A 13,668-nucleotide genomic window follows, 5' to 3' on the forward strand; every position below is an offset into this window, starting at 1 on the left:
TGAAATAAAAGAAATGTACACAGGAGCACCTGAGAAATGCCTTAAGTCTTTGCTCTTACAAAAAAAATGCTGTCAAATTTTCCCATCCAAAACAATTCAAGTACACCCGCCAGAACACAAAGAAAAACAAACACATAACATACTTATCATAAATAATTATAATTTTACAATTTTCTGAATTGACACTTTAATATTTACAATATTTTAAATGCTTAATGCTACTACTTTTTGTTTTGTTTCTTTAAGTGATGTCCCTGAGAACTGAGTTCAGCCTCTTTTCTCTCTTTTGCTCAGTTTTCCTTTTCCCATTCATTTATCTGCATTTCTTCAGATAAAAAACAAAAAGGCCCAGAGTCATGACTGACTACCCAGGTAATGAGTAAAGGTAGCTCTCGTGGAATGTAAAAGCAGATAAGACAACGTTCCTCTGCTCAAAAAAAACTTCTGATTTTCACCTCTTCTTTTAAAATATAGTCGCTTCTGCTTGTATCTGCCATTCCTACCCAGTCATACTAAGTTAAGAAAAAAAATAAAAAATAAATGCTGAAGCAGGCAGGAACTTACTGAAGAGGTATCTGTGTGAAGTGCTTGTACAATGACATTTAGTCTGATCAGTAAAGATTCAAGCTCCTGTACTTTATTTACTGCCATTAACATAGACACTTTGCCACTGGGTAAGAGAAGGGACCTTCGATGTCCCCAGGAAAGCGAAAATGACCAAGGTATGTGGTCTCAAATACTTAGAATGAAGTCATCAAGTCATAAAATATACAGTATTTGTTGTATGTGCTCTGTGTATATGCGACCCTTTAAAAAAAGACAAAGCCACTCAACTTCACAGTCCATTGATTATAACCAGAATCATCTACAGGTAACTCCATACCCTTTTCCATCAGAAGACCAAGACACTAAAAGAAGAAAATGAAAAATATTCATCGATTGATTTTTAGCTATCACGAGAATCAGGGTAAATAAAGTGGCATTTTTTATATTCATATACTGAAGTTATGAACCTTTCAAATGTTTAACTATGTTTTATAAATAATTCAGAAAATTAATAAAACTAATACCGACTTATTATTTGGCTGGTTAGGTCAACCAGAAGTTAAAGATCCAACATTAAAACACCATAGCTAATGTGTTAGAAAAACTATGCTAATTTGCATATCTAAAAGATGTTAATTTAACATTACAATATCAATATTGCAATTTTTAAAACCCTTTTTTTTTTGGGTTCATCTAGCAAATGTATGTCAAGTTTCAATGTTTGCATAATGCTAATGTTAATCTTTTTTGACTATTCCTCAAAGAATATATGGGAGTACAATAGCTAAAACAACTAAAATATTTAGAACTGGCTGTTGTCTATTTTTCTTTTTTTTTTTTTTTGTCAGATATGCACCAGACAGGTGATTTACCCTTATTCTTGTGTTTAACTGCTACATGTTGTGGCTGCAAACAAGCAGAGCTGATCAAAAAGTTTCAACAAGCAAGTTGGTTTGCTCTGGCTATGATATGTTAGCTTAGCAAAAAATATGCTAATTGACTCATTTAGAATAGCCTTCCATTGAGAGAATTTTGCTTTCCGTCTGTTCTTTATTATTTTGTACATGCTGACTGGATGAAATATTTGTGTTTTACTCAAAAACAAACGGTTTTACTTTATAATAATTTCTGCAAGAGTAAAAAAAATCTCTGTTGTGTTAGCTAGCAGGTTGTTTGGTCTGCTAACAGATGCCAAAGAGTTCATATTTGCAACTTGTTGCAATATTTCTTAAGATTGGTAATATAAACATACAGATTATCTAGTGGTAAATGCTTAGTTTTACTATAAAATAATAATTTGAATTTTTAATAAGCTTTTTGAAGCTAGATAAAACCTCTGAAATCTTTTTGTCAACATAACAGATTTCCTAACTTTGTTGTTTATGCTAGCTTGGTTTTATAAAAAGTGATGTGTGACATTGAAAACTTTTACTTTGAATACTGTAAAATGACTTTTTTCATTGAAAAACAAAAATCTGGTAAATGTTCTTGTGATGTAAAAGGGACTGAAGTGACAAGCAGAATGAACAAACAAGGTCTAAACTGCTTAGAAAGCTTCCAAACAAGAAGCAATATAATGCAAGCATATTCTTGTATTTTAGAGCCTGTTGACTAAGTGTTGTTCTAGTAAATGAAGCTGAACTTTTACACATTAAAGTTTAGCCACAGTTATATTAGCAGTTGTACAGTGGTATTTTGAGAAATGAGAATAAGGTTTCCCTACTATCAAATATACTTTGAATTCTGTTTACACAAATATATTGATGTGCACATGGAGCCTCAACAATTAGCCAAAGCAGCTTAAATATTATCACTCTCTGGCTTTTTTAACATGCACTCTGGAAAGGTTTATGGGTCGTTTTCTAAAGACATTTTCCCAAAACCAAATGTAAAGGTTTTTTAACACACGCAGCTACTGACTTGTTCTACAGAGAGACCACACACACAAGTCCTGTTTTATGTCCTCTCTCCTCTACAAAGCCCTGAATGAAACAAGAGGCTATTTCTAAAAGAGAAGTTAAAGCTGACAAGTAACATAGTTGACGTTTGACAGTAACACTGCATGTGTTTACGACCTCTATATTTGTCTTTAGTTGACATTTCCACCACTTCTTCTTTACCACAGCTGAAAGCATCTTCTGGCTTTAAGTACTCACCCCATCCACCACAATCATTTGGTTTTCATATCGGTATAAACCACCGCAAAAAAACATTTCTTTTGCTTTTGTCATCACATTCTTTTGATTTATCTTCTTTAATTGACCATTAGTGGGAGGAGTAGATGCTTTGTTTGTCCTGTTGCTTTCTTTGAGATTTCAAGTCATGTCCCCTGTTTGCAGTGACAGTGAAAAAGAGCAATGTACTGCGAACACTTCTTAGTTCACATTCAAGAAACAAAACAGAACAAAATGTTAAGACTTAGTCAACAAATGGCTCAACAGAAGAAGTAAAAACCCAAAGAATTCAAAAAGCCTTAAATAGAAACAAATAGGTTTAACTACTTCCCCAGAAGGGGGTCTCTGTGAGGGAAGGGAAAGGTCAGCCAAAGCGCTCCCTGACCAACATCATCAGTTTCTTCTTGCCCTTGTAGATCTGTTTCAGGTTGTCTATGAACTGGGCAAACTGGATGTGGCCATCCTGCGCCAACAGGAAAGTTTCCCGTGCTTTGCTCAGGAACTCTATGAACTCTCCATAGTGCCGCGGACTTATGTGTGTGAGTCGAGAGTGTGTGGTGTTAATATACGCCGATATCGTGGCATCCAGGAGCTGACGCAGCGGCGCTTTGTCTGTTGACATCAGCTTCCCAGAGTTCCTTCTCCCGGGAATGCCAGCGAGACCGGGTGCCGTCATAGTGCAACGCCTCAAAATGTCGGACAGCACTGTGGCACAGTGGACGCTTTTGACCACCAAAGGAATAATGGCGGCAAGCTCATTTTTGCCCAGGGAGTGACTGAGCGCGCAGGCCCAGAGCACGTCATTAATAGCAGGGTGTGTGTCCTGGTTGTAGGCCAGGTTAAGGTGTGTCATGGCAAGAGACGCCAACTTGAACGACCGTAGAGGGTATCCCCTGTGCTCCATATACCTTGCGATAGTGAACAACTGCGAGTAAGTCATACCCGTTGATGCTGCGTCGATGACAATCTGATAGGCCGTCTCAAAGGCGATGTGGTCCTTCTCGCAGAGCGTGAGAGCTGACAGCGCGCAGTTCTGTGGGTCCTTCATGGCACACTGAAGAGCCAGGGTTCTTGCACAGCTGGCCAGTTCCTCTCGCTGGGGGTAGTCGAGGCTGAGGCGCAGGATGGTGTTGTGGGACATGACCGTAGCTGCAACAATGCTTGTGGCCTCAGTTGGTGTGAAGAGAGTGTACCAGCTCTGCAGGATGCTGACTAATGCCCGCAGACCTGTCAGGAAAGACAAATGGGATTTAATTCCTTATTGCAGTCAGACTGTAAAACAATGGCTTGTAAATCTCACAGAAAACAGAGACCAGAAATAGGATATGATGATTTTATCATCATGAACCTTCAGCTTCATTTATATCTGTGCAATACTGTTGACAAACTTCAGTTGTTTGATTCTTTTCTCAGTAAGATGCCCCTGGCAAAGCTATAAGCTTCGATCAGTTGGGCAAGATATTGACTTCATCCTGTTTTACTTAGAAATGGAGGTAGGAAACAGAAACCTTATTTGTTTCAGCCTTAGATAATTCTGTAGCTGTTTCAGCAAGTTAGGAAACTCTGTAGCATGCAAACGTTATCCAACTCCTCCTGGTAAGTTGCTGCAAATCAAACCCACCTTCTATACCACTTAGTTCAGCTTCAGCCTACTTTGAAGCTGAACTAAAAAGCATAACAGCTGACAAAACTGGAAATCTAAACTCACTACAGAAGCTTTAATTAGAGCATGAATGTTGTTTTACAGACTGAACCTCACTGGGGAGGGTAAAAAGGCATCACATACCGACTTCAGTGGCGCAGGTTACCAGCCAGCGGACCATTTCTCTCCTCCTCCAGTTCAGAGTGGACAGAGTCATCCTCATTACCTGCAAAACACGCAGGAAAACATCACACTTCCTGATCCATCTTCTTATAAAAGGCATATAAGATTTATATTCCATTATTATTTTAAACCTTTTATTAGCTCAAGTAAGAGCAGTGACTGCACGATGTATTCATGTAAGTGCCACATAAAAAGTTTTATTATCATTTTGTTATTTGTCAATGATCTATGGAGACCTGTGAAAACTATTTAGATCAAAAATATTGCATCTTTACCCACTGATAACTTTGCCTGCACACACACACACACACACACACACACACACACACACACACACACACACACACACACACACACACACACACACACACACACACATTACCTGCAATCCCAACTCTAGTGCCACATTTAGGAGGGTTATATCAGGTGGGCTGTCTGCAGGCGTAGCTATCTTAAAGGCATCCTGGGCCAGTTTGAAGATTAAGGAAGAGGAGTGAATGTTTTTCTGGATGGCCTCCAGCACTGTGCGCAATCTCAACATGTCCCCTGTAGGAAACAAAAAGAGAGCAAACTCAAGTTTTGATGCATAATGGCCTAATTAACAACCTTTTTCTCTACAAGGATATACAAACCCTGACTAAAAAACTATGGAAGCACCACTCTTGGGGGATTCTCATTTAGCTGTGTCGTACTGTAAAAACATCCATGCTTTGCAAATCATGCCAAAAAATGTGATTTTTTTGTCTCAGGTCCAATAATGTAAACAAAACAAAAAGAATAGAAAGTAAATGACCTTGTAAATTGCACATCTAAAACAAAAAGAAATACCTGCATGGGTATGAAAATGCAAACAAGTCTGAGGTGAAAAGAGTACTGGTACTTGCCCAGCTTGATTAGCTGCTGCACCTGCCTGACTGACAGTAAACAAGCAAGCTGTCAATTAAAATCATGGAAAAAAATATAAAATCTCCTCATTAAGCTAATTTCACTCAGTGTGTCAAAAGATGGTGACTGTTGTCAGGTAGCTGTGCCTAAAAATGTGGAGCAAGTACAAACAAAATGGGAACATTACAAACATACGGGTTGCCACGGATGACGTCAAATCATCAGGACAGAAATTTGCGTTAGAAAAAAAAGCAGCCATTTACAAAGGTCAAAGTGCTAAAATGATGAGAAATCAGCAGAGGGAAATCAGCTTCTCTGGATGTAATTTTCAAATTAAACATTAACCCTTCAACTGCCTGCTCCCTGTTGTCTGATAAAGCAAATTTTCAGTGATAAGTATTATTTTTAAGAAAAATTCATGGAAAAAAGTCTCCTAGAACCATCTCAAGGTCTTGGTTTGGTTATCTGTAGCCAACGGTATGAGTTTGTTATTGCATTACTCCTCCACATTTGGACCATTTTACTATTATTACTATATTATTAACTGTTATGGCAACAAAAAACATTGATAGTTATTTTAATTTCCAAAGGAATAGAAAAAAAAATTGCAAAGAAACATTTTTCTCTTGCTTTTTTGTTGATGCATAGATTGAAGGGCTAAAGTATGAACAGAATAAAACAAAGTTTATCATATGGGGAATTAGTCACGGACTGTGGATGACATTAGTTTATAAGTCGCCCAATCTGCATTTGGCAAATGAATCCAGAAAAACATATAAAGATCACTTTCTAAAGAAAGTTATATTTTAAAAGTCACACATGATACAGTGAGGTTAAACACCAGAGGCGACGACTGCTATAATCTCTTCTGTCGATAGCCAAATGTGCATGAATATTCTGGACACTGGTTTTTTTTTTTTTTTTTCCACCGGTGGAAAGCAGGTTTGCTGCAGGTGATGTAACAAGTGTGCAACAAGCATTCTAACTTTTCTTTGAGGAAGACATGCCAACTAAATGTCACGTCCAGAAAACAGTCGGGATCTTAATCGGAGTGAAATTTTTCCCAGAGGAGGTTACAACGGTGTGTATGTGCAGGTTGTACCTTTTGCAGCAGTGAGCATAGTTGAAGCCAGCTCACACTGCTGTGACTCCAGGTGTCCCAGAGTGAACCAGCGTGGGTATCTGCTGGGAACTATAGAGATGCCGTGATGAGGGTGGCCCACATCTCCGGAGCCTGCTGACGACTCCAGCACCGGCAGCCTTGTGGACACATATAGAGAAAAATCTATTGTAGACTTTTGCCGTTGTCCAAATCCAAGACCAAAACAAAACGATCATCACACCTACTGACTGCTAGTAGATAACACATTGCTAATACAACAGCTGCTCTCCTACATGTTAGAAAGGTTATTCTCTTTTCATTTTTATGTTAATGTTTTTAAACAGGTTTAGGCAACAAATGTTGGGTTGTTTTTCCAATAGAAGTCCTTTTTGTTTAAAGCAAGTGATGTTCTTATGTGTTTGTGAATAGAAACTGACCTCATGGCACGTAAAGCCACCTTGTAAGCCAGATCTGCATCATGCGGCAGCAGAGCTGAAAAGAGGTACTTGGCAAAGGTGTGCATGGGCACACTTTCCCTGTGAATGACCTCTCCAAGACCGCTGAATGGACCAGCTGAGAAGAAAAAGTAAAGATTAATTCATCAATCATTGTGATTATCCCATTGGAACATGAAAAGGGCTTTACTGTACCTTCTAATAATTGTATGGCCTGTTTCCGAAGCGTTTGAACCAAGATTTCGTCCAGCTCCAGTTCCTGCAGCTTTGCAACAATCTGTTCTTCGTTACGACACACCTGGACCACGTTAAAAACACAAACAGGACTCACTACTGCTTTCCAGTCAATGTTAACATTAAGTGGAGATGATGGAAAAGCAGCATACAGCCTTGAAGCATTGAGAGAACCACAAACAACACAAAGTTCAACAAATATTAGAAGTGGCTGTCAAACTGCCAGTAAAATGTAAAATAATACATGCAACAAGTTAGACAGGTGCTAAATTGGAAAAGATTGTACTCTTTGAAGTTATAATGCGTTTTTAAGTAAGGATTTTGAGTTAGAGGTATTAAGGATCAGCAGGGAACTTTACTTCCACTCATGCATCTGTGCATAACTTTTGTTACGTGACTGAAATTGATTTCATTCAAGCCCAGGATATTGTAAAAGGCCTTTTCACACATGTGATTAGTTTTAAATGCAATTCCTGCTTACTACATGAATATTGCTGCTAATTCCAGAGACATTAGGAAAGGTCTGAGGCAGCCGTGTTAAGCCCTCTAAAGCAGATTACCATTTCCACAAAGAAATGTTCCTTGGACTTATTCTAATTCACTGTGAACCTAAGTGCTGTGACTTTCTACTTGTTTTTCAAGACACAAAAATGCTGTGACCTTTTCTGTCTTTTCACATGGCATTTACCTCCAACAGATGTTAAATTATAGTCATTTTCTATCATTGCAATGCTGTCGTCAGTTCGCAAATTCATACAACCTTTCAAAAAAATATGGAGTTAGTCTTTCACATATTTCAGTAAAGCATTGCTGTTATTGATTAATAAGCTAAACATCTTAACTAAACCATTTTCCCTATGAGAGAAAAATGGCATCTGGGAAGTTTTACCTTGTCCTGAGCATATAGTCCTTCTGGCATTATCCTTTGCTGGCCCATACCCATCAGAGCCACCTCTAGGGCCAGAGTCAGGTAGGACTCTCCCCCATCTGAGTTGCCCCACACTGGCACATGATGGTACACTGGAGGTCTGGGGTCGCCCTCTGAAGACACAGGAAACAGAAATCAAAACAAAACATATTACATCTGAATATAAAATACATGTGCTACCTTGTTTCAAGCCAAGCACCCCAAGTTCTTCTGTTTTTCTGGAACTTCATGGGTGACATAATCATAATCTGAACGCCATTTTTCAGTCCAGCTTAATAAACTGAGAGAACATTTGGTTTTATTTGTTATCGTTCATGCTAATCTCATTATAAAAGCTACAATGAGGGAAGCTAATGCCTGTAACTTCTTGTAGTGAAAAGGGACTATTAAAACAAATGTGGGCCACAATACTGTTACAGCATACCATTACCATTATTTCTCAGTAAAGGTATAAAATATAAGAGTGCCTGGAGCGAGTACAGGGATTCAATGGTGCTCATATGTTTACAATAAGAAAACTAAACAACATTTTCAAATAAATGTATTAAAATTTGACCAGTTTTTCCAATAACTGGTAAATAACAGTTGGTTGCAGTTTCAATGTGCCATTTACTTGTTTTAGAAAATCTAAGATGGCTGCTAACTCCTTACTAATGCTTGAAGAGTATGAGTGACAACAGATGCAAAGAGAGCCTCAGCTGCTGATTGGTGCCCATTTGTTCAGTCTTGCTCCCCCGCCCCGTCATTTGGTTTAAATCCTCTCTGAGCAATAGATCCCCCCTTAAATCCTGTTTATTCCAGGGATGTGTGTGCTGTGCGCGTGTGTGTGTTTACATGTGCGAGGAAAAAGTGGAAACTGGTCTTACAGACTTAACCACACTGTTAGCTCCATCTTTTCCCCCCCTCACAGGCACTAAACTGGTTGGTTAGTTTAAAAACACCCAACAGAAAAGTACATTTTGATTGGGTAATGCATAGCTTATATGAGCCCACTTTATAACAGATGTTGACAGCTGTTCTCCACAGGGAATGAAAGCATGGCAACCAGGCTACACACAAAGTTCTCATACCACTTTCCTCATATTCCAAAATCAGCACAAGACCATCATTCATTCATTGACTCCAACCCACACATACACACACACACACACACACACACACACTGTGCCAGTTGTCAGCATTGTTTGAAATGACAATAGTTCCCAGTAGCCTGGTGACAATGAGAAAACCCAGCCCTTATTCTGATCTGTTGCAATGGCCAGTGGTGCAAGGAGGAAAATACTCCCTGGGCAGGGTGAGAAATGCAAATGGGGATGGATTCTATACATACCACACACACTCACGCACACACACAGATCAGGAGTGTGGTGTAAATGAGCAGGGTGTTCCAGCCTGATCCAGTCATACTCTGCTGGTTTATGGCTGTCTGCAACACAACAGCGACTCGTCCTTGTGTAAGAACATGGAGTCTGTAGTGTGATGAGTCACTGCTGATCACCCCTGCTCTGCATTACACTGCATTAGCTGCCAAAGAGTTCCAAAAATGACGTCTTCTGCCCACAAAATAACTCCTTTGCCCTTTTTAATGTATATGAGGCCAGGAAACAGATGACTGGTTAAGTTCATGTTAAGCTTTGGCCGCACAGTTTAGGAGAAAGACGGACAGAATGGCAGTGCTGCCATCTAAAATATGGGTATGTAGAGGGTGGGTTATTTGGATCTTAATTTATTCATCAGAATGTCTGTAAATAAAGACATTTTCATAAATCCTACAATCTATCTGCGGAAAGAAATGAAGCAGAGAAGCACAGAATGAAGAAGATGAAGCCACTAAGATGTCCTTTTCTGTTCAGAGAACTTTGTTACAGATTAGACCTGTTTAATGTGCTGGACAGTGGCCACAATTACCTGGGAGTTTAAATTTCTCTTTAAATCTGGTTAAAACTGGTGTAAAATGGCCATGTAAACACCTGATTCTGAGTGAAAAAGTCAATTCAAAATGAAACTTAATTCTGAAACAAGTGGCTAATTTATTCGCATTTTAAATATGAACTGCTTGTTTCCTCTGTCACAAAAATCTTCGTTCCGCTCTAAGTTAAATCTGATCCTTCTACTCATGCTCCCTACCTTGTCCCGTCCCGATGACGCACATATTCCACACGTTGTTCTGCCTCCCGCATACAGTAGTCTATTTTCCTTCTTCTTCTCAGTTATAGTAGTATATTTAGTATATTCGTGTCGATTTGGTGCTTCAAAATTTTAATTAAAATAACAGCGAAACTGACGTTAATTATGTCGTTTTCCATGTTACGGCCGAAAAAACAAGAAGCAGGAAGCGAACTTTGTTTTTGGTAGGCATCAATACGTCACAATACGTCTTGTCCAATCAGAACCCTTCTGAACCCGCTATCTAAAGCGGAATTAAGTAAGGATCTGTTTCCATGGAAACCTCCATTCAGAATTATTATTTCCATGTAAACTTGTGGGAGAAGATTGTTAATTTGGAATTATTTAATTCTTAATTATTTACTCTAAATTAAAAAACATCATGTAACTGTAACCATGGGGCATTTTATAGAATCAAGTCATAGAGTATGATAACTTTCATTAAGTATTTTAAAACCTTTGCATAATAATTTATTGTGACGGAGAATTTGATGAATAACTGAAAATAATCTTTTGATACCTTAGCATGTAGGTAATGTGAAGCTGTTAGGAACAATGACAGAACAGTAAATAAAATCTGAAGGTTAACAGACTGATGTTATTAACGTCATATTAACGTTAACACGACTCGTCTGAGAGGGGCTTCGTGCCATCACCACAAAAAAGGAAACAAAGCTATGTTTTGTTTTTCCTCACACCTCCAGTGTCCATGGTGTTATCGTCATCCATGCGGCATGTTTCTGTGAGCGTGATGAACAGACAGCCAATTGGGTCTAAAGGATGACCAACCCAGCCCTCCAGGTTGGTTGTGGAGGTAACGCCTCTCTGAAGAAGCTCTGGGAATAAAAAGAAAGTCGACGTGTAAAATGACCACAAACTCTTTACACACTCAACAGTATGACACACACTTTGTGTCTGTATGTATGCAAGTATGTACCTTTCTTTTGGTGTTTGTAGATGTCCATCTGTCTCTGCTGCTGGAGGCGGAGAGTGTTAATGATGGCAACTGCCAATCGCAGTGCTTCCCTGGAGTAACCGTGGGAACGCAGGGCATCAACGCGAGCGCATGCAGTTGGGACATGATCTGCGTGGATAGGGAGACATTTGCTATGATTTTTGTACAACCACCCAACACAAACAAAGGGACATGATTAAGCCAGCAATGGCACAAACACGAACCAACACAGACACCCACAGTGCAGTCTAAGCAGAAAGTGTGTTTATGTGTGTGTGTGTGTTTGATAGCTGGCTTAAGTTGCAGAATCTGACAGATCTTAGCTGGAAGCTGCTTACTGCAGATACTGGCTTCAATATCAGCAGAATAGCTGTGTGTGTGCTGGGTTAGCTTTCAGTACACAGAGATTCGGTGTCGGTGGCACAAACGTTGTCAACTTTATAGGAATTTTTTTCTTTTTTTTTTTCCATTTGAGGGAGAAGAAAATGTATGGGATTCTCATTTCCCAATTTCATCAATCAATGTTTCATATGACAAAGATTAAAAAATATACAACAGATGAACTCGGTTGGTCGTTTGTACCTAGCCAAAGCGGCAGCCCCTGGGGATTAAACAGCAGGCTTTCCCCTTCTCGCTGGTAGGACGGAGACATGTAGTAGTCGCTGCTGATGATCCTCTGCAGGTGGCTGTCCTGCCAGTGAAGGTCGCAGGCCTCGATGGCCCGACTGAACACCGTCCTCCTCGGCCTGGACAGGGAGTCTGATGCCGGGTTCACAGCACAGTTATCGTTTTTGTTCACATTCCAATTCAAACCAAATCGAGCGTGTGTGTGTTTTTGTGCAGACCTTGTGCGAGATTACTCTGAGGCAGAGCATTGGTGATGTTTGGAAGCTCGCTACCATAGTTGCCGTCCTCCAGCGGGCAAACATCCATGTCGCCCCACTTCTTCAGCTGCTTCAGCCAGCTGCTCTTTTCCTCACTCTTACAGTGGGGATTTAGCACTACACACACCCACAATGCACCTGGAGGGGGGGAGAAAGGCAGTCACATGTCATGAAATCAAATTAAATGCGTGACTTTACTTTTTTTCTTATGTTTTAAAATTAGGCTCCAGCCGTATAAACTTATGTTGCGTCAGTTCGTAATGAGATAACTACCATGACATTACAATATAACACCTACATTATTATGCTTCATCCAAAAACATATAAAAAGTCAACTAATTTCCTGAAGTTGAACACTTCTCAAATATAAGTACTTTGCTTTCTCAGCAGTAGGTCATGCAGAAAATACTGAATAATTATCACAGTAAACACTATGAAATAAAAAGAAGCTTTGGAAACTTAATGTTTTCAAGCAATTCGTGACAAGTAATGGTTAAAAAAAAAAAAGAAAAAGATGCATCACTTTGGACTGAGGATAAAGAATTTACAGCTTTCTCCCACACTAAATCATTTTAATGCTGGGAATCAACTGAATGATGCTACTGTTTAAGAGGTTTGCACAAGTTATTTCATTTTGACCATTTTAATAACGTAGCTGATTCCAACAGGCAGCTCACAGGCGTCTTTCTGTAATCAGCAATAAATAACTTGTTCTACAAACACAAACCTCAAACGACGTCAGAGGTCTGCATCGCTAAGAAAAATGATCTAAAGGTCTGGCTGTTATTTCTGTCTGAGTCATGATCTCACTCACTCACCCAGGAAGTGTTCTTATTGACCTCCTAAATGCTGAGATTGATTGCAGAGAAGTTGAGCAGCTGTATTGATCGGCAGTGAGAGTAGAAGCCCGGGGCAGGAAGGGCGGCAGCTGACTGGATAACCTCCACGCTTACCCGACCAGGTGACTAGATATTTGTCTTAGAGAGTGACACCCTGGATGTTTCTGCGGACCTTGCTGTCTGACCTGCACTTATAGATGGACCAACTGTAAAGCTGACGGGACGACTTGGAGAGCTTGTAAACAAATAAGTCTTCCTGCTGGCGTGTTTGTGTGAGACATTTCTCTTGGAGCTCTTACCCAGCTCGTCCCAGAGCTGCCGACACTTGTCTGTCATGCCTGTGCCTTGCTGTCTCCATAGCGACAGTCGGGGGTCCGCCATAAATTGTTCGGTTATGAGCGTTAGCATTCGGGCACCGTTGGAGTCGCGCATTCGTAGCATCTCCCGTACCTGGAGAGAATAGCAGGCTTAGTTTCTGAGAGAAATCAATGAAAGTCTGACCTGCTTCCGTGAAGATGTATTGATATGTGCTGCAATTTATCAGAACAAACCGGTTTAACATCGTCATCAATGGAAAATAAGACCAACATTTTGTGCTGATTTGCCCTGAAAGACTTATAGTCATGTCTCTTGTCTTGACTTAGATAAGCTTATCATGAAAACTGAAGACACACA

At 39.7% G+C, this 13,668-nt stretch overlaps 1 protein-coding gene across 1 annotated transcript in view; it reads right to left on the reverse strand.

Moving 5' to 3' along the window:
- Positions 1 to 3,084: 3,084 nt before the first annotated feature.
- Positions 3,085 to 13,668, reverse strand: part of zswim5 (zinc finger, SWIM-type containing 5) — a gene marked incomplete at its 3' end in the record, with an annotated part of 58,462 nt that continues 47,878 nt past the window's right edge. The window contains exons 5-16 of the mRNA XM_079244424.1: positions 13,293 to 13,443; positions 12,116 to 12,292; positions 11,853 to 12,029; positions 11,253 to 11,399; positions 11,014 to 11,151; positions 8,111 to 8,262; positions 7,183 to 7,285; positions 6,970 to 7,105; positions 6,533 to 6,690; positions 4,928 to 5,091; positions 4,507 to 4,588; positions 3,085 to 3,947 (exon numbers count right to left, since the gene is read on the reverse strand). Coding sequence (XP_079100550.1) covers positions 3,085 to 3,947; positions 4,507 to 4,588; positions 4,928 to 5,091; positions 6,533 to 6,690; positions 6,970 to 7,105; positions 7,183 to 7,285; positions 8,111 to 8,262; positions 11,014 to 11,151; positions 11,253 to 11,399; positions 11,853 to 12,029; positions 12,116 to 12,292; positions 13,293 to 13,443 — 2,448 coding nt within the window. The remainder of the gene's footprint in view (positions 3,948 to 4,506; positions 4,589 to 4,927; positions 5,092 to 6,532; positions 6,691 to 6,969; positions 7,106 to 7,182; positions 7,286 to 8,110; positions 8,263 to 11,013; positions 11,152 to 11,252; positions 11,400 to 11,852; positions 12,030 to 12,115; positions 12,293 to 13,292; positions 13,444 to 13,668) is intronic.

Source organism: Telmatherina bonti (genome assembly GCF_933228915.1).
Source record: "Telmatherina bonti genome assembly, chromosome: 7".
In the NCBI taxonomy this organism is placed as follows: Eukaryota; Metazoa; Chordata; class Actinopteri; order Atheriniformes; family Telmatherinidae; genus Telmatherina; species Telmatherina bonti.